The sequence below is a fragment of the Oreochromis niloticus genome, linkage group LG2 (genome assembly GCF_001858045.2).
Source record: "Oreochromis niloticus isolate F11D_XX linkage group LG2, O_niloticus_UMD_NMBU, whole genome shotgun sequence".
NCBI lineage: Eukaryota > Metazoa > Chordata > Actinopteri > Cichliformes > Cichlidae > Oreochromis > Oreochromis niloticus.
Window position 1 is genome coordinate 11,868,709 of NC_031966.2, and position 23,615 is coordinate 11,892,323.

The following is a 23,615-nucleotide window of genomic DNA, read 5'->3' on the forward strand; positions in this document are numbered from 1 at the left end:
GCTAATTGATGCCTGTTATTGATGAAATTCGAGGAGGATGCATGTAAGGATGAGTCATATAAATGTTGATCTGTTTAAAATTATAAAGTCATTAAAATAACCCAGCACAGATGTGCATGTCAATATTCTCGAAATGTATCATTTCTCAGTGTGGTTCAGAAATATTCAGTGTTTCAGTTCAGTGTGGTTATACATATTTTACAGTCATGTGACCTAGACACTGTTAGGTATTCAGAAAGTACCTAAGGTCACAGCTGCAAAGTGTTTTCATGTATAGACACGCTTTCTTCGGAGGCTCCTGCTCTCTCTGCAGACACAAGTCCACACTGATTCATTGCAAAAATGACTGGAAAGTTGATGCCCCACATCTCTGTGGGTATTTATTCATCCAAAGAGAAAATTACATTTGCTTTTCAATGCAGCTATACTATTGCTTTACAATGAATCTGCTGTTTCTTTACAACTTTGGATAGATTCCACAGCTCAACAGAAATGCCAGTGCAAAATAAGAAAATAGCACTATCCATATAACATTACTCCAACCAGAATAAAAATACATACATACAGTACGATGAATTGCAAATGAGAGAATTTAACATATTTAACATCCAATGATTTGAAGGGTTTTGATACAAAGAGCCTATGTGACAGTCATTCAATTATGTTTAGGTGTAGCATTATAAATTATAAATAGCAGTGCTGGCTGTTAGTGACAGGCCAGTAATTTGAGATAAATCACCTTATTTTAAGCATTTTACTTTTAAGTTTATGAAAGGATGATGTAATCTAATCTAGGAAAAAGTCTAGTTAAAGTTGGTAAACCAAAATATCCTTAAATTTAGTATACCAGACGGAGGGAAACAGGTACCCATGTGCAATGTAAACGATACACATACTTTGTGTATGGCAGATCTTTGAAGTCTAAAGTCTTTCCTGTAATCACTGTCACTGCCAGTGCCTGACTATCATAAATCAGGCATGCTCCATACTAGATGATCATCTCTACTGCAGGACGACGCTGTAAATAATAGCGAGGTGGTATTGCTCTTTCCACTGTGTGGTGTGGCTGTACAACTTAATTGTCAGTTATTTCTGTGAAATCTTTGCTCTGAGTCACATTATTTTAAAATGCAGTGTATGCATGCATATTGAGCCTTTATATTATGCTTAGAAAAATGATAGTCTAGTGTATACACATCATGCCTGTATTTAGTAAATCACATTAGTTATTATGATTTTTTTTAATTGCTTCATTTTTAAAGAAGTAATCATAATTTATGAGTCATTTTTGAAACAACAACAATAACAAAACATATGTTTAACAACTAAAAATATGTAACTCCAGCTACATGTACATTTTTTATACTGAACTGTGTCTAAATTGACTGTTTATTCGTCTATATCATGAATAATGTTGTAATTTAGCATATCCCGTGCAGCCAGATGGATGGTGATGTTTGTTTGGTCTAGAATGACCACAACAGCACACACTCATCAGTCTAACTTCACACTAACAGTGCCATTTTATGGCATTTATTTTAATTCCCTTCAGTTCTTTGTTATCTTGGCTCCACTGAGCCTAAAGCTTCTAAACTAAAAGCTCACTTGCACACATACAAAGGCATTCATATAAGCTTATAAGCCTGACTCACATACACACTGTGCCAGACCTCCTTTGTGTCAATAGTGCTGAAGTGTGTTTTGAATATTTTCAGCTTGACCAAGCCTTACATCACCTCAGCCAATCAGGAGTGGCTGCAGGCAGTCACACCACCTGTGAGCCCACACTTTCCAGGGTTCACTTACTGGGGAAAGATTTGGCTTTATATCCATTCACGTATGATGAAATTAATAGCAGGAACAGACCAATGTTAACATGTGTTTGGATTTTGTTAGAGGCCACCTGATAAAAACATCTTACTAGCTGTTTTCACATACTCATTTGTGCTAATTGGCGTCACTAAACATGTCTTTTTTAAATGGTGCTGGGGCTTTTAGAAGCATTTAAATGTAATGATATGACAAATAATCTGGCTTGGATTTCTTTTAACACAAAGTCTGAAATGAGGTTGTGTCAGTGAGTGAAATTCTAGTTCATAAAGATAAAACTTGCTAGCCAAGTTTTTTGTTAATAGCTGCTAACTTACTACTTCTGTTTCCAAATATCGTCACTTCTGGCATCATAAAGACAATATGTTGATGTGTACAAGGGTAAACTGAAGGCCCTAAAATTGTAGTCCACAAACCAATTGGTGACATCATGGAGGAAACATTTGTCTGATAATTATTTCTGTGTATTTGTGACTGCTTTCAAAATGAATTTCCGTGTTTAACTCACTGGAAATGAGGAGATCATTAGTGCAGCTTTAACAATGCCATTAAATACATGACTTATTGACTGTAAACAAAATAATGAATGCAGAGACCTACATAAATTTTTAAAGCTATGATGAGCTCATAAAGATAACGTTAAAATAAAATAGTACAAACAAATAAATCAATAATAAACAATAAAATTATATTTACAAGACATAATATGAAAACACATTGTCTTTAGCCCTATTCCTCGAAAATGCTCATCTTCATTTCCTGTAATCATTCCACCTGCACCACAGATACATAACTGAGATGCATGATGTGCTTCTGAAATAACACTGGCAAGAGGAATCACAGTGAAGAAAACATACCAAAAAATACATAAATAAATCAGTCGCGTTTATCCGAAGCTTTTATGCAAAGTGTGCCACAGCATCACAATAAATTGTGACCCCTGTTTGTTCACTGGCAGAGCTATAGAGATCAGTCCTGGAAAGCAATTCATTTGGTCTTTTCTTTGGATGCTTCACTATAAAGCAGAACTAGAACATGTGGCAGTTATGTGCTTTCTGAAAAGGGTCTGGGTTAAAGCAGACACATTGTTGGTCAGGAAAAAATAACTGCATATTGGAGTATAAAACAACTTAAGAGTAATTTTTGCAGCATTAGTCCCAGTATTATTTTTCATGGCTTGATTGCATTTAGAATGACAGTTGATGTCCATGTAAGACCCATTTCATTAGCTTTAAATACTGCATTTGGACTTTTTAAATCCAATTATTTCTTTGCAAAGCTGGCAGAAGAATACCTCTTAATTTAAAGTACCATTCTTCTGGCATTTTATTATTTTTAATAGAAACTGTTTAATTGAGCATCCATATTTCAAGCTGCTCAGCAGAATTTCAGTCTTGTTTTCAGCAGCTGTTGTTTTAAAGTCCTTCAAGGAAAGCTACTTCTTATATGTCTGTATTCACTACATTCCAGCAGTGACTTTGTGGCTGCTGTATAATTTATTTTTTTCTGCAGCCACACTGTTTTGGCCTGTCTGATCCACCAGCAACAGATTTCCTGCTAAGCTCAGAATGCAACCTGCTGAGAGTCTGAACTTGATGGATTTAACCTGTGGGCAAACCATTACGTTTCAGCAGGAGATGAAGACTAAGTGATCACAAAAGGCAGAGTCATTCCACTGTCTAAAATGGCAACATGTCTTCCAGCTCTGGCTGAAGAATGTTCTTTCTGGCTTTCACAGAACTGTGTATGATTGGAAAATATTAACAATGGAACTTTTGGGAATAGATTTATCTGGGATTCCTAGAACATAAACAGTCAGTGTGTATCTTTACAGAACTATTCCCCTTAAGTTTTATTTACTTTCTCCTAGTTTGTTGTTCATGGATTCTCAGTACCACTTTTTTCTGTCTTCTCTATGACATCACCTCCCAACCAAGTGTAGCAGATGGCTCCCTGTCCCTGAGCTTGGCCCAGCTGGAGGTTCATTACCACTTCCCACTGTCACCAAGTGCTTTCTCACACAGAACTATCAGGTCATCTGATTTTTCTCTAATATAGCAGAGGCTTTATCTTCCAGTGTGAAAAAGTTTTAGGTGATATATAAAATTATAATAAAATCAAGTTGGTTAAATTCAAACTGACGACCTGTCCAGGGTGTACCCTGTCTCTCACCCTCTGGCAGCTGGGATAGGCGCGATCAACTACAGTTTCCTTGTAGTACAACTTTAATTGTTCTGCAAGTTTTTATTTTAATAATTTTAACTGGTAACCTCTCCATTATCAAGTAAATCTTGACAGAAAAAGAAAGTAAATCAAATTACCCAGGAATGTACTTCATTAGTTAGTTTATACAGCTCATTAATACAGTAATATTAGAAATATTAGCTCATATTCCAGTACAGCTTTTCCGAAGCAAATAGTAAGATTTTTACAGTATGTACCAGTACGGTATGCAAACTTAATTCAAGCTAATGTAATTTCACAGAAATGATTATGAAAGTATGCGAACTTCTACTGATCATAAGTGCCAAAAATAATGCTAAAGTCTTCAGTTTAACCTGCAAAATATTATTTCTGTTTTATTTTGTCCATTTAGATACTGGTATCCCTTGATTATGCAAGATGAACAAATGAGGTTTCACACAGTGATTGTGGCTTCACAGGCCTCTCGTTGCCAAGGTATGCAGGCTGAGGTTTTCTAGAAATCACACTCCCTCTGGCTTAAATTGCTATGTCAATACCAGACATTCTCAAACATTTAACCTCCCATGAAAAGCCTACAGGCAAGACTGTGCACATTTGGGAGAGACAGAAAATGGGTTTGACATTATTTTACAGAGTATTTTTTTATTTAAGTAGGCATTTTATATTGAGAAGGAGAGGTAATTTCAATATGGCTATAATAGAAAAAAAATACCCAAGTGAAATTACAAGTTACAGGAAAAGAAATGAAAATCGAGAAACTAATATTCTACATTTTATCTCTGTCTCAATAGGCTTGAACGCTTACACAAGTTTCTCCAAAAGCGATAGAGCAAAAACTGTTCATTCAGTATGTTTTTGTTGAGTAGTAAGCATCTATATGAAGAATCTATGGGACAAGTATTTACTGTATGTGACTGCAGAAAATCTGAACTAATTCCAGTTTTTCTGTATCAGCAATCATAATCCTGCACCATAGTAAATAGAAATGTGCAAACACTTGACCAGGGGTTGTTGCAGAACTCCTCTGCTCTCTTCCTGTTATCAGCTTGACAGGATTTGACAGCTTTGACTGGAGAAGTTGGGGTATACAGTGGAGAAGTCTTCACCCTCTGTGTTACATTCAGTCTGAAATGAGCCTCTCTGGCAGCTCTTCTGCACATACCTGCCCTGACAAAAGCACTGCTGTCCTGGCAGAGACTGTTTAGCTTCTTCAGCTCCCTACCGATCTGCTTCCAGTAAAGTTTAACATTTGAGGCATACTCAGGACAAGCAGTTGGTCTGGCAGTATACTCGCAGCTGAAGCTCCTGTCCTCCTTTTTGCACGCGATGCTGAGAATGACGATATCGTCACCTGTTGCAACCCAGGCACATTCTAACTTGTCTCTGGTGACCACTTTGCCTCTCATGAGCTGTGCAGAGGCAGACTTTGTTTGGCGGCCCACTTTTGCTCCTGACCTATCCTTGTGCTGTCCTTTGTCCATGCCTCGTCCCCTCCGTCCACCGCTCTTCTGGCAGCTACCCAACATCACCTGATGGGAAATACAAGCCAGGACCAGGATGATAGTGACGTTTGTGAGGAGAGCCATGAAATCAGTAGAACACAACCTGCCAAAGGATTAAATCAGATTTAGATATTTGACCTTAAAACCCTTTCATTTCCCTTTGGAGAAAGACACATATTAATCCCCCGTTAAACCAACATTTCAAGTGGAAACTGAATGTTGTGGGAATAGTTTTGGATTTAGACAGCACACAACAGCATTTTTTGTACAGTACATTCAAGACAATTTCAAGTCAAAGAGGTATTTGGAAGGAAAAAAAAAAAGAGAAAAATGCAAAGATGCAATCTAAAAATTATTCCATAAACGAAATTTTGAAAAAACATGGAGCACATGCAACTTTTAATTTGACTATAAGAAAGGAAGAGGTTTAAAAATGGTTAAAAAGAGGCACAGATTTAAATACTGATTAAAAAATAAAAATGTAAATATTACAATTGTGATGGTGCAATTATCCCTTAATTATGCAGTTATGCAACTATATCACCTACAGTATAACTACAACAGTTATAAACAGAATACAGCCTAGTAAATATTGGAAATAGAGCTGAAGACAATGTGTTTAACAGGTATTTTATAAATATTGAACCTAGCCACAAGGATTTCACAGAATGCATTTTACAAAAACTTAACTGTGAGCACATTACATATATACTACACTGATGTAAGTAGCACACCCCAAATATTATTGCCAGATTAGGGTGCAGCTTAAGTTGTGGTGCTTTTCCTTACCTGAAGTTTTTAGAGAAACTTCGGTTTGCAGTCCTCACACATGAGAGTGTTGCCCTTACTTGCAGATTGCAATATGCTGCCACATAATCAGCCCTCCCCTTCAAATATATACACTTGCACTCACACGCTCACACTCACACACCCTCACACACACACAGCATGACTGAAGAGCTTATAAAGTTTATTGAGTTCTAGAATAGATTAGGGATACTTTGAACCTGGTACCTGTGTCATCAAACTAAACTGTGTGAGGGGGAAAAAGACGTTTAAAATTACATGGCTGATAGAAAATGAAATTACCCTCATACATAATAAAAACTTTTTATAAACACTGTCAATTTAGAACCAAAACTTCATCAACCCACAACTGATATAATTGTTAAACTTGTTTGCAGCTTCTATGGACCTGAATAATCATGAGCACTTGCAAGGCTTATGTTAAGCTCTCAAAACTAAAAGTTATCTGTTGTTCCAGATTTTCTGCTTCAAGTTCCACCTGCTTTAGAATGATCTAAGTTCATAATTTAAACAAATGCAAATAACCTTGAGTCTTAAAAGACCTTCACAAGGCCATCTGTAAGTACACCGTGCCAGAGATGAAATGGCTTTGAATATCTTGAAAGGAACCAGATGTTTCTGCAGGAGAAAACTGCTGATTGATTGAACTTGGTCTCAAAGCACCAAACACCTAATGGCCATATACGGAACAGCAGGCGAGTCTTATGGCTTAAAAATATTCAACTGCACACTACGATACCCTAGACAACCCAATAACCCAAATACTTCTGCTTGCAGTTTTATTATCTAATATTTTTAATCAGGAATGTTAATGAAATGAAATTAATCAGCACAAAGAGATTGAAAATGTTTATTTAATAAAACATTTTCACATTCGTTATACATTTTTTTGGGACAAATACACCAGCATGGAAAACCAGAGCAAAATAAGACTATCCCCGAACAATTCTGAAGGTAATATCGAGTGATGCAAACAGATAATATACAAGTAATAAACATAATAAACATACATTACATGTTAAAGCAGTATCATTCAGTACAGGCTGTTCATGCAAAACATTTGTAATTACATAGTCAAGTGAGACCTTTAAGTTCTTCCAGCTTGGCTCTTAATGGAGGCTGATAAATGTTGGTTTGAGTGAGAGAAGTACTTGAAAGTCACTGTAATACCACAGCTTGCCCTGAAGAGGGTGTTATAGTTCTACAACAGGCTAACAAACTCCTCGTTTGGAATTTTCCTCCAAGGGCTGCTTGAGCCAGACGTCAAGTTATCTTCATTAGAAGTTAAAAGCTGTGAATATAACACATAAGAACGTGCAAGGTGGAATATATATAAGCAATATAATAAAGAGTAGCAAAAAAAAAAAGAAAAAAGAAAAAAAAGAAAATGCTGTAATCTAACTTAATTTAATAGCCTCATTCTAGATTAGTTATAAATGAATATAAAAAAAAGTTTTTCATGTTAACAAACAGGCCCAATACTGCTGCTCACCTTTCTGGTTAATTACGAAACAAACCAATGAAGAACGAGCAGATGCCCTGCAGCGACCTCCAGCAATTCTGCCGAGCCATTCTTTTAGCGTTGCTCTCAACAGGTGTTGTTGTTGGTGGTGGTTGAGTACTAGTTTCCTGAGTGGTCTTTTCTTGTTGTGGCTCTTGAATGGATTTTGCGTCAGCTTGTCTTGTTGGTCTAGGCCGACGTTGAGGTCTTGCTACTTTCCTAGAAGAAGCCTCTGCTCGTGACTGGGAGAATGGCGATGATGAGAAGACCATCTGAGAGTCATCAGTTGCCTTCCTGCACATGTGAGGTTTAATCTGTTTTGGTGCCTGGCAGGCATTGTCCAGCTTTCTCAGGTTCCACATCATCTGCACGAAATAGTGTCGAGGATTTTTGTTGTAAGGGGTGCAGGTCTGAGGCTTGCCCATGTAGTCACACCAGTAAGAGCGCTTGTTCCTCTGGCATGCCAGTCTCAGCCTCGTGAATTCCCCTTGACCGGTGACAATCATGGTGCATGAGTCTTTAGCCTTGGTGTTGAATTTGATAGGTGGATCCCAGATGCTTTGACCCCTTTTAGTCTGAGCTTCAGCTGGCCAGAAGCAGCAGGCGAGCAGCAGAGCAGCGGTCTGGGCCCACATGGTTTCCAATGGGTGCTAAATGTGAAACTACTGGAAATGAGCGTCCCTCCTGCTTTTTATTGGCCAAGCAAAGAAGGAATTTGGGTTCCAAAAAAACCTCCAGTAGACTAAAAGAGGCCAGCTCCATGGGAGGAGGAGAGTGGCCTTACCAGTTACAGCTGCCAGAAAAAGGAAAGCGCTACGTGCAAAACGAGGTTGACACACGTAGGTGTTATGTTAAAAAAACAGTACATCCTCTCATGCATGTAACCACTTCTCAGTCATGTTAAATTTACCTCATGGAAAAACATCTTAGTTTCACTTGTTCTTATTAGTTCTTTGCAGAATGCAGACTTAAAATGTCTTGCTTGCTGTAGAAAACCGTAAGAGCTCTTAATGATGTAGTGGAACCTATTATTTCCCTAAAAGATCTAAAGTATAAAGAGAAATATGAGAAGCCACTCAAATATTGGTCATAAAGTGTATTATGAGTGACTTTAACAGGCTTTATTTTCAGGGTCCATCTGTATCTGCATTGAGAGTTTTGTCAGTGATAGAAGAACGAGACATGGTACTCAAAGAATCTATACAGGCAGTATAACTTCCAGGGTTTTAGTGTTTTGGGGCTAAGAAACAATATATCATTGATTTGCCTTTAGACCACAATTTTAGAATAGCTAAAAATTGTATTCAGTTGTGAATTTTCCATCAGTAATTTGTCTCAGTTTCTAGATGCACAATGAGTTGAAGCTCTTCAGCCTGCAGTGCCGGTTGGTGCCAAAGACAATATTAGCAGAGTTTCTTCTTAAAATATTCACTACCCTTCCCTGTGAATGTTTCCATTTCCCTGAAATATTACACACTTGTAAAAGCATAATATGTGGGCTGCCCACTGTGCATAATGAAAGTGATCAGAGCTCAATTTTGTCCTCTAAAGGCTAAAGTATGGTGGCCAGGGAGCTCACTACACTGTAAGAAAAAGGAAACATCATTATTTTTTTTCATTAATTGTGCAAAAAAACCAAAACATAACCAAATAAACAAAATCTATTTATTTAGGAAATGGAGTAACACCTGCAAATTACATGTGGCAGAGCGATACTCGTCAGTGGTGCTGCAAACAATGAAAAAATGCCTTTTGTGTTTCCTGAAAAATTTTCCATTGTGTTCTTTATAGTTGCGCTGTGTATATTTTAACACAATGTCTGAAGTATTCTGCCCGGCACAGCGTTTGATCTGATGTAAACACATTGAAGAGGGTTTCTCTGAGCTGCTGCTTCTGTTTTTATGTTGTTTTGTGCTCATCTCTCTCTACACAAGCCTTTTTAGAAGTAGGGCTGCTATGCGGTTGTAGTGGCGGTGGTTATTCATATACCGAACTATTTGATGTCTCAGAAAACCTCCAACCAGAGGAACAAACAAATGCTTATGGAAGATGATAACCTCCTATAGAAATAGCTGACCAGTAACATAACAGTGGCAGCACCACATAAGAATGTGCACTCCTGCGTTAAACTGTTTTCCTTTTTAAGTTTTTTTCTTTGTTTGTTAGAAAACCAAATAAAGAAAAAAAATGAAATTGTTGTGAACTATATTTGCCCATTTAAAACATGTTAAACCAAACTGTATGGCTCATTCAAAACACAGACCATAAAAGAAAAATGTCACTGAAATGCAAACTTTGGATTTTAAAACTTTATTCACAATTTATACACTTTCTTTCCATCACATCATATAAACCTACTCTTCAGTGGCTCCATCAGTGCCCAACTTTGGAGCATCACAGTTCAAACCAGTTACCGCTGTATCTGATCCATCCAGGGTTAGCATACAGGATATCTAGCGTAAGCACTTAGTAAATTCAAACATTTTTCTCTCACATCCAAACTTTCGCAGAAACCCAATGATAGTCCTGTGAGCACACGGATACTTCAAAAATGTCCATTTTAACAAGAAATGTGTCTCAAAATAAAAAAGAATATCAGTGACTCAGTAGAAGCCAGTCTGTGTTTAAAGTTCAATATAATTCAGAAACTTCATCTTGATGCTGGGAGTTTCCTACACTGCAAATATTCTATTACTACATCATAATTTAGGTTTATCTATACAGAGTATTTCTTTTCTCATCATCACTTAGCCCTGGTTTACAATGACAGAGCTATGGAAATAAAAATATTGAAATAAGATAAATAAACTGGATATTTCATTCCTATTTCTGACGCTAAATCATTGATGCCAATGTTAGAGACAAATATACTTATCATAATAACTTTTATTTACCCCTAAATTAGTGATTGTGTGGTACTTTAAAGAACAACTGTGCTATGTTAACAAAAATATATGTTTCAGTGTTAAGATGGACATTTTTTCCGCAGTGTGCATCAACACCATGCTGTGCAAAACATGAAGCATGCTTATTTTTCTACTCTTGATTGATAGCACTCACTATTCCCAATCATGGATTGTCTAATTTTTTTCGCCATCATTACTCTGCTAACAGCAGCTGCAAATCTAACCTGTAAACATAAGGGCAAAGAGAGTGGGACAACTGGATGTGTTTGCCCGTTGCGTTACACATAGATTTCAGCATATTTCTCAACTTCCATATCAAGCAATGTGAAATAAAAAGAAAATAGCTCTTGAATACATTCACTTTTTTCATAGCTTTTAAATGTATCCATAGCTACTGTGGGTTTATATAAAGCAGAGGAACAAAATAAGCACATAGTTGATAGACCCCTAAAGACCTGAGAGCTACAGTTTTTAAAAAAAAAGAAAGAAAGAAAGATTTGGCTTGAGAATTATTCTCCACTGTAAAAGTATCACCACTATGAAAAAACAAATCATAATAAAAATATTATGTTAGTGAACTCAACAAACCTTGTGACAAGGACTCAATCTGTCACACAGGGAACCTAAAAGCCAGACATTTGTCTGTTTGCGTTTTGAATTTAGTATATGATTTAAAGGGAAAATCCACCTAAAAAAAGCTTACACTGTTGAAAAAACTGGTGTGGTTTTGTTTTGTGGTGTTACAGGTCTGTCCACATCAGTAGCATGCTATTTGGGGGTGAGACTTCCTCAAGGTTCTTGTATACCTGAGATATCCAGAAATGATTATCAAAACAAGGGCTGAGGAGGTGGGGGGTTAGCCCCAACATTTCTGCCCCCATAGTACCATTAAAAACCAGCTTACCTAATCTATGAGGTTTCATTGACACATCAGGAAACATTTAAAACCTAAAAGATTAAAAATTGGAATCTAATAGTTTAAAATGTATTCAGAATTTGAACTGGAGCAATCTTATTCCCAGGGCATCAAATACAGTCATTTTGTGTGAGATGCACATTTTGAATGTAGGACGTTAGTACTGAGACGCACCGGCTAATAGTGAGACAAGTGTTGCTATATGGACTCTTAATTACAAGAGTTCAATTAATATCATTTTTCAAGTTGCAGCGTTGTTGAGGGGAATATTTGAATCAAAACAGCCATCTTTTCCTAAAAATAACCAGCTAGTTCTCGTGCATAAACCCGACCAAGCACCCAGTGAAGGTGAACGTAAAATGACAACAAAATGGACATGAAACACAAACACTGAAAAACCTGTACTTTACATCATCACCACCTTGCCTCCCACATAAGATTAATATCTTTGTCTCTCACTGTCAAATATTACAGTCAGTGCATCTCCATATTAACACCACAGAACACCTCGCACGGATCAAAGGGGCCAGCAGCCACAGACAGAATGTCTGTGTTTGACACCCTGGGATGATAATGCATGAGCAAAACATACTACGGACATCATCGTCACAGTAGAAAGCATTACAGAATCAATTTGTTACATTTCATTTCATCTCTTTGAAATAAAGTAATTTTACATCCCTACTGGATACAAATGACTTGTTTAAAAGGCATTCTGGAAAAATGTAGAGAATTGCCACCTGTAGATGTGGATGACACAGGGTAAGGGAAGATAGGTATTCTAGGAAAAAGAGCACAGTTTGGATCTTTACCACAAAAATAACTCCCAGATTGTTGATTTTCAGCAGTGTAAGATTAGCTGATGGCAGATTTCCTCTTTTAAAAAGTAGCAGCTCTCAAACTCCATACAAAGGCAACCAGTCTTTTGTAATGCGCATCAAACCAGCGAAGATAAACGTTCCTGTGATATTGTAAACATTTTAAAGAGACTATTTTTTTTGTAGAATACCCCCTAACCTCTATTTTACCACTTTACTCAAATTCTCAATCATGAAGATAACACAGATCCACCACTTCACACATGCTGCACTTAAAAAAGTATGTGTACTATTCAACACTTTTTAACAGGCTGTTGTGGTTAATTTGCATTCATCTCAGATGTAATGACACACTGCCACTAGTTTGAGTTGAAAGTGTCACATCCCTTTTTAAATGCAGGAAGCAGGAGAAGGAAAAATAAAGAGTCCTCTGCTTGCAGTTACCTTCGTCTGACCTTCCAGCTTTTGTTTTCGTAAGCACAAAGAAGCACATTAAAATGAACAAGCATCACAGTTAATGTCATGTCCTGTCACTGAATGTTTTTCTGCTTTGTTTCATATCTGAACAAATGTAAACGCAGACAAAGCAGTCCTTTACAAAAAATGCAGAACAAGCCTGGCTCAGATTGATGCTGAGGGGAGAAGAGTTTGATATCCTGCAGGCTGTAACCGTACTGAAGGCCGAGCAGGTTCGGTTCATCGCTGAAGATAACGCCTGCAGGACATGGGTTCTTTTGTTGTGAGGAAACCAGCTTTCACTGAGCCTCATCTGGTCCAAGGATTTAGGAAATTAAAAGCTTAAAAACAGAGGAGAAAAGAACATGCTCTAGTTAGTCAACCCCAAAAAACACCTGGTGGATGTGACGCTTGATAAAGTTAGTTCACAAAGCATGTAGACACAATCACGTTTTGCACATGTTACTATAATGTACTTTACTGTACTGAAACATGTTTAAGAAAGTATTTCAAAAGGTATTCAGACATACAGACACAGATCAGATCACAGGTATAAGCCTATTTTTAAATCTTTAAGTAGGGTTAAGATATATGCCCAAACTGTGTGAAAGAACAAGCAGTTCTCTGGTCAAGGAGATGACTGAAAATCACTCTAACAGAGCTTCAGTTGTCCTCTGCACAGATGGACGACACCTCAGATAAAAGTACAACCTCTTTTATTTATCAGGTTTTTATGGTAGGGCAGGTGTAAGAAAACTCCTTTGAGAGTGAGATCCTGGATTATCTGGGCAGAACTCCAAGGATGATATTAGTTGTAGGTGTCAGGGTCAAGGAGTTGACTGTTTGGTCAGAGTGGACTAGAAACTAATCAATACAATGTCAAAGAAGCTGCCAAATGCAACTTGCCTAACAACAAATTCTAAGAATATTGTGAGTACTGTAGTAGTGAGTACTGGCATTTGTCCAGATTTGGAGCTGAGCAAAGTGCTACCTTACAGAAAAACAGATCTGATGCAATATAGATTTTGTTCACATAATTCTGCAGAAACACCAAATTGGGTCTTTGTCTTTATCATTAAACGTCCATCCTCATTTATGTAGCCTAATGAGCAGGGTGGCTATCAACCTGCAGCTTTAGCGTCATTGTCAGGGTTTCCTTTAGAACAATTTGCAATCCCAGCAGTAGTAGTGCAATCTGATCAGACTGCTACCACTGCATTGCCAGCTCATTTTTGCTGCTTTCAAGACATCAACTTCAAGTACTAATAGTTCAGTTGATACCTAATATATCCCACCTTTTGACAGATGCCACTGTGATGATAAGTGGTTTAAATCTTACGGATGATTGGTGCACATTCTTCTCAACCACTGTCCTTTTTAAAATGATAATTCTTTTTAAAGTGTAAAGAAGCTACACAGATTCATTGCACCACATAGCACAAATCAACATTTTAAAAATAAATAAATAAATGAGATGTAAAAATTACCCAGGCCCAAAAGAATTTGTTATCTTGATAGTGGTGAGCTGCCAAGTTGCTATAACTACTCATTTTGCAAACTTTCCCACTTCCTTTGGGGAAGATTGGATTTGCAGAGTGTAAGCTGCTTGTTAAATTGTCACTTTAACAGCAACAGTACTGAACTATTTTATTACCAACTATTGATCCGGGAATCGAAACTCATTCTGCTGATAAAGCCGCTGTGGATTCAATTTAAAATGTAAAAAATGGTAAAAAGGCAAACCTACTATGACGTATTTCAGTTCCAGTTTTCGAGGGCACTGGGAAGACAAATGTTAGAGAAAAAAAATTAAGATTTTGGGGTTTTTTTTTAAAAAATGAAGTAAATTATTTAAAACATACTTCATTTCTTGAATGAGATTTATGGAGCTTTGGCTGCTTTGTGAAGCAAAAGACATAAGAAAACAGTCTGTCATACTCCTGAGAATATTTTTAAAGACTACACCGTGCCTTTTGTGGATACAATACTTGCATGAAACCTGCTTTCCACTGAGATTAAAGCATTTTCCCTGTTGTTGAATTTAGAATGATTCTGGAGAAAATTTGATATTTAATGAATTGCAACTAAACTGCAAGATATCATGATCATGCACCAAATTTAAAATGAGAATAAAAGCAGGTCCTTTTTAGTTCTGCAACTGTGAGAATAATATTTAAAAAAATAGGAATATTTATTTCAAAATAAAAAAAGCCTGCAACTGTTGAAAAAAAAGGTTTTTCTCAGAAATAAAATAAAACTGAATAAATTAAGAAAATAACAATTAATTGTGCAATTCATTACATCTAGGACTTTAACTGCCACAGTCTTACCAGCAGCTTATGGTCATGTTAGCCATTACCCAGCTGGCAGTTTACATCACTGTAAAAACTGCATCAGCTAGTTTTCAACTATTACAGCTTTTCTCTGTATTTGTTCTGCTTTTCCATGACACAAGTACTCAATTAGGACCAATTCAGTACAATACAGTCCAAAAAAACAACACTGCCATTACAAAGTGTGTAGATGTAACACTGTAAAAAAGTGCAGCTTGCAGCAGTGTGAGGTGATGATGGCATAGTAGAATGCACAGAATTTAAAAGTGCTCTTATTATTTTGTAAGTCCCATTAAGAAACCCAAGGAGACTAAAATATTTGGAGAAAAGCACATTATATCCACTAAAAACGCAACCTCTTTATCAGAGAAGTGCAGGTGTTACCACTGCTTTGTTGTATTCAAGCGTCTCAGTTTCAGGAACTTAAAAGCTAAGTGACTGAATTCACGGTTTGTAATTGTGACACATTTAACATTTTCTCTGAAATAGGCGTAAATGCAGCATTTGTCAAAAACAAAAAAGAATTTAGAAGCGACAGAGAACAAACACAGCACACTGACTAAGCAAGCAGTCACACTGAATAAAGACGTTAATGATTCCAAAATTAGTCATTCTCACCATGATGGTTCTTCAGTGAGCAGAAATGCACTAAAACAAGCTGTAAAGAGGTGTTACAGTAAGAGAATTAGGTCAGGGTACAAATACAAAAACATAAGACCAAAAACTGAGGAGAGAGCACGATGGCACAGTTACTGCAGACAGAACGTCAGGATAAGATGGCAGCTGTGAGAAGGAAAGATGTAAGACTGAAAAGAAGGAGGATTAATTAAAATCATGTTAGAGAAACAGATGTCTGATTCATTAGCTTTGCAGTACCTTTCAGGAGCCAGAACAAGAGGCGGCTCTGTCACCAGTCGATGTGCCTCGGAGGAGCCGAGGCCCGCGGGAACCTGTTCATAGTATCATAGGTAGGGATGCTACCAGCACAAGAACACACAACATGCACAAAAGGAGACAACGTTAACAGCTAAAATTCAACAAGTCCATCGTCGTTTTGTAAAGCCGCCGGTTTCTTCTCTTCATTTATTTGAAATGGAAGAGGAGAAAAGACGAGCGGCTCACGAGGCAGAGAGCAAAACAGCTGCATCGATATCCATTCAGTTAAACTGTACGGCCAATTAAAGAGGCATTAAGTACATTTATGACTGCCAATAAGAAATATAGTAGTATTTCATGAGGCTGTTGCCATTCACAGCAGAGAAAGGTCATCACAGGTTGTAGATTACTTACTGCCCCTTTATTTTTTAGAGAACTTTGGCTAGGTCTTGGACTTCTAACTGGATACATAAAGGAAAATGCAGGTTTCATTCCATCTCATATTTGTATTTAAAAGAAATATGAAACGCATCTCATATGAAATGTAGGACAGTGAGGAAAACTGCACAAGCAAAGACCATCTTGAGACTGGACTCATCTGTAATTTAGCTGTTTTGCTCTCTGCCTATAGCTCCTGTTAAGGTCGGCTGCTTGGCCAAACTCATCCCCGTCCAAATGCAACTTAAAAATACATAACATGCAATTAGATGTTTTGTTAGTTTAAGGGAAAACAAATAAAAGGAGCATTTCCAGCATCACACAAAAGCTTGACATGCTTGCCTCTCTCTGAACATAATGATCAGGTGTACATTCATCGGACTTTGGCTGACTCTAAACGAGAGGAAAGAGGAAGATTCTTCACTCCACAAGAACGTCCCAGTGTGCACAGAGAGCATGCCTAGTTAGTAACATATTCCTCAAAAAACACAAAGTAAAAAACTGGCAAAATGAGAAAGTGAAAAGCAATCGCAGCAGTTCCTAACTAAACATGTAACTAAAAACATTAAAGGTGGAGGAAGAAGAAAAACTACATCAACCAACCACAACACTTTAGTATCTTAATAAATAATACTATGTAAAGCACTTGAATACTCCTCCACCTCCACCTCTGGTTGTTTTGCATAATAGGTGAGCATTAGAGGTCCTGGTAATTTGATTTTTTTCACCTTACACAAAACCAGGCTATACATTTTCCTTTACTTCCAGCCTTTAAGGTAAACTAGTACCTCTTGCATTGCTCAGTGCTTGCACAGAAGTCATGGTGCTACCATCCTGGTCTCCTCTAATCCTACAGAATCTAGATACTGCAATAAATCACACAATTTGCTGATAATACTCTGCTGGCCTTTTTAAGTTTTTAAGTTTTTTGCCGCCATTACTTTTCAGCTTTCATATTATTTTAATTTTATGACCTCCAGATATTCAATATGTCTACACATGTACATGCAATGAATCAGCTCCCCTGCAGTCTTGCACTATGCCAGGCCAAGCTCCTCAGGCATGCTTCCACCTCCACCATCACATGCAGTTAACAGGATTAATGTAATGTTTACCTTGTCATCACAGGATTAGGAATACCTTGTAAGCGCTCACTATGATAACCATTATTACCAATTTCCATACTGAAAACAAAATATTGTAAAAACAAAACAAAAACAAAAAAAGAGCAATGAAAAATGTAATGTAATACGGCATGCTGTAATGCTTGCATACAAATGCTTTTTTTTTTTGAGAAGCTAAACTTTTCAAGGATGTTAGGAAGTACACATATTTGGAGTAGAAACCATGTTGTTGTTATTTACACCATAACTTACAAAAACAGGTGGACTTGTAAGGTAATGATTGCAAGAGCCCTTCATGAAAGGTAAGGGGCACTTTTAAAAAGGTAGCACACGACAAGAAGCCACACCATCCACCCATAAGAGCAATTCCAAGCTTAGAAATGCAAACCAGCACCAAGAATTTAGTAAACAGTTCTATGTACAAGAATCAGAGAAAAGCACAGAGTGAGAGACGTTGAAAAGGAGAGGGAGGTGGATAAAATGTCTTACGTTTTCATGGGAATTGTCTCAGTGCTATAAAGATACACACAAAAGAAAAAAAAAACAGCAGCATAACGTCATTAAGTTGGTAAAGGAAATGCACCAGATAGTTTCTTGTAATCAGTCAGATTGCAAGGTAAGAGACGCCATTGATCATCCGAGATGTTATAGAAAAAACTACTGTATGACTGCAGAGTCAAAGAACGTTAAAAAAAATGTGTGTAAAGAAGAAAAATAAACAAACAGATGTGCCAATGCTTCTTTTTAAAGTGCCAAGTGCTTGATAGAGAGTGATGGGAAAAAAATGAAAGTTTAAATAAGGGATGTGGGAAATGGAAATAGTAGAAATGGTTATCACAAAGTGAAATGCCAAGTCCCAGAAACAGAGGAACTACAGAGAGGAGAAAAGGGAGGAAAAGAAAATCAACTGTAAACTTGTAGAGCCAACGTGACAAACAAGACCCATAAAAAGTTCATTTGACTGCAACAAACCCCCAAAATTCAGCTAAAATATTAATATAAAAAATAAAAACTTGATTCCTTCATATGATTTGCAGCTCAACATGCACAAAGCAGACAGAAAAGACAGAATAGAAGTAACAGAAGGATGTCCTGCAACCATTATCAGAATGTGACATATCTCCTACAAAGATTATAAACTGTCTTACAGTATGTGGACATTCACAGGGCAGTGTATATGTTACTTAACTTTACAGTGACTAGATGTTTAATATGAAAACTATAAATACATTTAAGGAAAAAGTAGAAGAGCATGTACAAATACTCACTCATCGTAAACATCCTCTGTGTCCATCCTGCGGTAGTACTTGGCCAGTTTTACTGCTAGAATAATGCTCGGGAGCAGGAGGAGAGTGCTGCAGCCCAGGCCCATCCAGAAAGTGTTCTGTTGGAAAGGCAAGTACTTAGGGTGGAAATGATAACCCATCAGGATATGAATTCATAATTATTTTAGCCTTCTGTTATTATTGAGGAAAAATTTCATGCAAAAGTTCAGGCTATGCAAGTAATATAAAATATGTCTTGCCTCAGGACATTATATAAATCAAATGAATAATAGATTAAGCTAGACAGTAGTCGTTCCAGTTAGAGCCATTTAAAACTGTCACACTTTTGCTATGCCCATAAATTTCATATTTTATCATCATTTACTCCATCACAACAGTACTGGATGTGACTTTTACAGTGGGAGTCAAGGTTCTTTACCCAGTTATAAAGGTTTTTTTAACCCAAATAAAATCTGTTACAAGTCTGTTTAAACAGGGTCTGTCTTCCTGTATTTCTAATATTATTACCATAGAGTCAACCACGAAACTGCAAGCCATGATTTCTGCCGTGTCCACCACGTTGCTGAAGGGCTTGCACGGTGCAACCTCCATGGCCAGCTACAGAGGATATAAACAGGAAATGTCAACGCATAACAGATTCAGTAACACTGTACAATTACTCCGCACGTTAAAGTCTGTCCTGGAGATGTAAACGATTGCACAACGTCTCCCTGCAGTGTTCTTGGCAAACAAAAAGAGACTTCTGAGATCAACAGAAAAGCTTCATGATTCAAGCATCTTGTTTTTTTACTCTCATCTGAATTCCTTTAGTTAACTAAAGCAGAAACCAACATGCCACAGAGCAAATTCCTCAAATTTATAGAGGTCGTAACTGTTATATTTGACTTCTCTGTATACACTCCAAAACCTTTATGCAACATGCAAAGTTTTGCAATGCAATGCAACATTCGCTTCAGGCTAAATTAACACTGTGAAAAACAGAGCCACACTTTCAAAGTGTTAACAAATTATGATTCAGGGAGACAGAATGTTCACATTCCAGCAAGTGAAGTATGGTGTTATTGAGAATTATTCTTTAATTCCTTCTGAATTTTATTCTTTGTAGTTTGAAACATTTCACTGGAAGACTTGGAATCGATTCCTATAGAATCAATGTGAGTCGACAATATAAAGTCTAGATGATTCAAGTAAAAGTCAGATTTAAATCCGATTGGACTACTATAGAGTCTGAGACCTAGAATGTCCTGTGTGTCCAGCTCTCTAGTGTCGTAGTATTGAACTTTGCCTGGGAAAACCAAGATTTAACCTGAGCTTTACATCATTCCTGAAGCCAGACACAGAATGAGCCATGTATTAAATATCAGATATGATAAATTTGATAAATATCATATCCGTTGATGGACGTTTTCATTGTTTGTGGAACTGCCCCCATGTCCAGTAGTTTTGGATTTTTGAAGTGCAATCCAAATCTTGGTGCAGGGACTAAATGATGAGTAACAGGTTGATATTCGCTAAAAAACACAAACAAGCTTTTTTGCACATTTTGTGGCACAGTTAGAAATGTATCTTGGTCTGGTGGGTCACTGATAAAGCTCCTATTTAATCAGCAAGTCATTCAGTTTGAAGCCTTTTTCTATAGCTTCAAAGATAAACTCCATATTCTGCTAGATTCTTGATCAATTGGGCATCACTCAGTCTGATGGGCTTATGGATCTGGCCTATAAAGGATGCGGAGCCATAGCTTGATATCTCTACCTAAAATATGTGTTATGCTGTCTTCCTGGACTAATATAATTATTTTTTCATTTTATTTGCTTACTTTTTATTTACCTACCCCCCCCCCCAAAAAAAACCAGACCCAGTCAGGTTCATTTATTTTTTTTGTACTCTGTTGTTATTGCTGTGTTTTGTGTGGAAAATGTAATTTTGTTTCCCCTTCTTAGAAAAAACAACAAATTAGCACACCAACACTTACAGATGTTTTCACCCATTCAATGTATTGATGAAAGTAGCCAATAATGGTGGCGGTGTATTTTCTGGATTCCTGAGGAAGATTAGGACACAATGTAAGTACAACATTTTATACAAATCATGTATAAAAGCAAAGAAAAATAATTCAGCAGTTACCCGATTTATCAAATGCGTAGCGTTCTGCGAGATGAGGAACTGCGCAGCTTTGATGGCATCAAGAACAGCTAAGATTTTGTTCTACGGAGAAGAAACAATGGCTTTTGTTTAGATGATGATGATTAAATTATTTCTGACCTAAACTCAAGGACTATTTTACTTACAGGAAGATCAGAGGCTGTTCTCTCCAGGAACCTCATACTCTGGTTCAGCGCACTCTGTAGACCAAAAAAGTATAAAGGTCAAAGTTCAGAGGTTAATGATATCCGTTCAAAAATATGCCAGTGAAACAGAAATGGAGACCAGAATCGACTGACACTTGATGAATAACATCTTTGCATGCTAAAGAGTTCTGTTCCAAATAAATATCCACAATGAAAAGAAAAACATGATTCAGCTAGCTTCAAAGTCAAATTAATTGTAACATATGCAACAACTAACCAGTCTTTCCTTTGCTTCCACTAGTGTCTAAGTAGATAGAGTTGCTACACAACATTTCTTTTCTTTAAGTGGATATTTCTGACATTTTAGCACAAAACTCTTCACGTACAACACCAGAGCATAATGTAAATTTAATAAAAACACACAATGCAGCCTAAAATTGGAATATTTCCCCTCTTTTTAAAAAACAAAACAAAATCCCTCTAAATGATGTCAGTGTTTGTTAACGTTCCACATAACGAATGGGGACACTTATTACACAAGATGAACGCATTTCTGCTTACCCTTGCTCTAACATACTTCTTGAAGTTGAAAGAGGAAAAAGAACAACATAAAAAAAGCAGCTGTAAAAATCTGTGTTGAAGAATATCACTGCTCGTCTGAACTGCTTGTAGCTGTAAATAATTGCTGTTATTCAGAAGAATGGCATCGGCTTTGACAGGGGAAATAAAACTGAATATTTAATTTGTTTTTCACAGTCATGATGTCTTAGATGACACATGCCTGAGGTCAGAATTCCCCATTTAAATTATATTAAATGAATCATATAAATGTCTTATCTCTGTCAAGGTTTATGTAATTCTCTGAAATATATATTTGCAAATGTTAACAGAAAATACTCCTACTTGGTAGCTTTGAGTTTGGGACATCTAGCTGACATCTAGCACATATAATGATATTGTCATTTATAATAAAACAAATCCACAGGGCTCATGTCTTTTAGCTCTGTTGTGGTCTCTTCCAAATAAAATATGTGGCTTAACCAGCCACTAGTTGCTTATGTCTCTGTATTTGGCACCAGGCAAAGTGTTATGTTAGGCCTCAGTAACACAGGCCTAGAGACCAGTTGGCGATCCCCAGTTGGACTGAGTGGTCGTGGAGGTTACTGTATGAAATGGGTTGTAAAAAGGGTGCTGCAACAAAATCCTCCCTGTAAAAGGACTGATTCTTATATAGTGCTTTTCTACTCTCCTGGAGTACTCAAAGCGCTCTATACAACATTCACCCAATCACTGTCTTCTAAGTTTCTTAGTGCAAACATATCGGAGAGCAATTTGGGGTTAGTATCTTGCCCAAGGATACTTGGCATGCAGACTGGAGGAGCCAGGGATCGAACCACTAACCTTCTGATCAGTAGATGACCTGCTCTACCTCAGTGATAGGTTGTGATAGGTTTCATCACTAGCAGTCCATGGTACTTTGCATGGAGGACACTAAATGGTCCGCAGACACTCATGAGGCTAACCACTAAAAGGTAATGAAACTTGAAAAAGTGTGGCACAAATTGTAAATGTTGACTGTCTGCCTATCTTCGAAACCAAAATGTTTCAAAAGGCACGACTTTTACTTTGAAAGCAAATGGTCCCTGCTACCACTTTGCATGGCACTCTTCAGTTTCACTACTGCTTGGCAACTAGTTGATGAGTGTTTGCAGACAAGTTGGCATCTTCAATGAAAACTACTGGTGACTGTGGTAATATGCCAGTGACCAAGCCTATCACAAAGACCGTTTTGGTGCAGCACCATATACCTCTTCGTGACCCATTTCACCAAGCGACTGCCAGCGAACTCCAGCAACAATTCACCAACTGGCTGGGAAATCGACATTTTTTCTTACCGACCAGTAGTTACCAACCAGTATACAGTTGGTTGGGAACTACTAGGGCCTCAGGTTTAAAAAGCCTAAAATCAACTACCCGCTGAGGTGGGAAAAGTAAAGACAGTGGACCAAAAGATTTTGAATATTCTTTAGAGCTTAAGAGAACTGAATTTTTTGTTTATAATCATAAACTGTACATATCTATCTATCTATCTATCTATCTATCTATCTATCTATCTGTAAAGGATGTTGCCACCATAATGACACCCAGTTTTTTGTCAAGTCCCAATTTGAAACCTTGAGTTGAGCGTTTTTGCAGTTCCCTCATATGTTACCAACTTGCAAATCATAAGCCAGCTAAACATACAAATTGACCATTTTTGCTCTAAATGTGACCTGAAATATTAAAATGATGCAAAAATGTTTTATTTAGATCCAAAATTAAGTGA

The 23,615-nt window shown here is 37.2% G+C and overlaps 3 protein-coding genes across 18 annotated transcripts in view; all 3 read right to left on the reverse strand.

Moving 5' to 3' along the window:
• Positions 1–4,975: 4,975 nt before the first annotated feature.
• fgfbp1a (fibroblast growth factor binding protein 1a) lies at positions 4,976–6,787 on the reverse strand. The gene is made up of 2 exons (XM_003443349.4): positions 6,327–6,787; positions 4,976–5,640 (listed from the first exon to the last, which is right to left on the reverse strand). Exon 2 carries the CDS (start codon positions 5,619–5,621, stop codon positions 4,986–4,988), a length of 636 nt encoding a protein of 211 aa, XP_003443397.1. The 5' UTR covers positions 5,622–5,640; positions 6,327–6,787; the 3' UTR covers positions 4,976–4,985.
• A 407-nt stretch (positions 6,788–7,194) lies between these two features.
• Positions 7,195–8,678, reverse strand: fgfbp2a (fibroblast growth factor binding protein 2a). Its single transcript, XM_005467239.4, has 2 exons — positions 7,837–8,678; positions 7,195–7,635 (listed from the first exon to the last, which is right to left on the reverse strand). Exon 1 carries the CDS (start codon positions 8,478–8,480, stop codon positions 7,845–7,847), a length of 636 nt encoding a protein of 211 aa, XP_005467296.1. The 5' UTR covers positions 8,481–8,678; the 3' UTR covers positions 7,195–7,635; positions 7,837–7,844.
• A 1,461-nt stretch (positions 8,679–10,139) lies between these two features.
• Positions 10,140–23,615, reverse strand: part of prom1a (prominin 1a) — a 90,005-nt gene continuing 76,529 nt past the window's right edge. For 2 of the 16 annotated variants that reach the window (XR_003221482.1, XR_003221489.1), the window contains 12 exons: positions 21,851–21,868; positions 21,290–21,343; positions 21,126–21,206; positions 20,974–21,042; positions 19,506–19,595; positions 18,981–19,096; positions 18,202–18,225; positions 17,704–17,772; positions 16,151–16,251; positions 15,893–15,932; positions 14,689–14,721; positions 10,140–13,282 (listed from right to left, as the gene is read on the reverse strand). Coding sequence is in view for 4 of the 16 variants with exons in the window: in XM_025910048.1 (XP_025765833.1) it covers positions 16,182–16,251; positions 17,704–17,772; positions 18,202–18,225; positions 18,981–19,096; positions 19,506–19,595; positions 20,974–21,042; positions 21,126–21,206; positions 21,290–21,343; positions 21,851–21,868 (591 nt within the window). In the remaining 12 variants the exon portion in view is untranslated. The other 14 variants (XR_003221490.1, XR_003221492.1, XR_001224186.3 and 11 more) reach the window with 12 other exon arrangements.

Excerpts from the sequence above, each read along its gene's own strand:
- fgfbp2a (XM_005467239.4), bottom strand. The coding sequence starts at position 8,480 with ATGTGGGCCCAGACCGCTGCTCTGCTGCTCGCCTGCTGCTTCTGGCCA.
- fgfbp1a (XM_003443349.4), bottom strand. The coding sequence starts at position 5,621 with ATGGCTCTCCTCACAAACGTCACTATCATCCTGGTCCTGGCTTGTATT.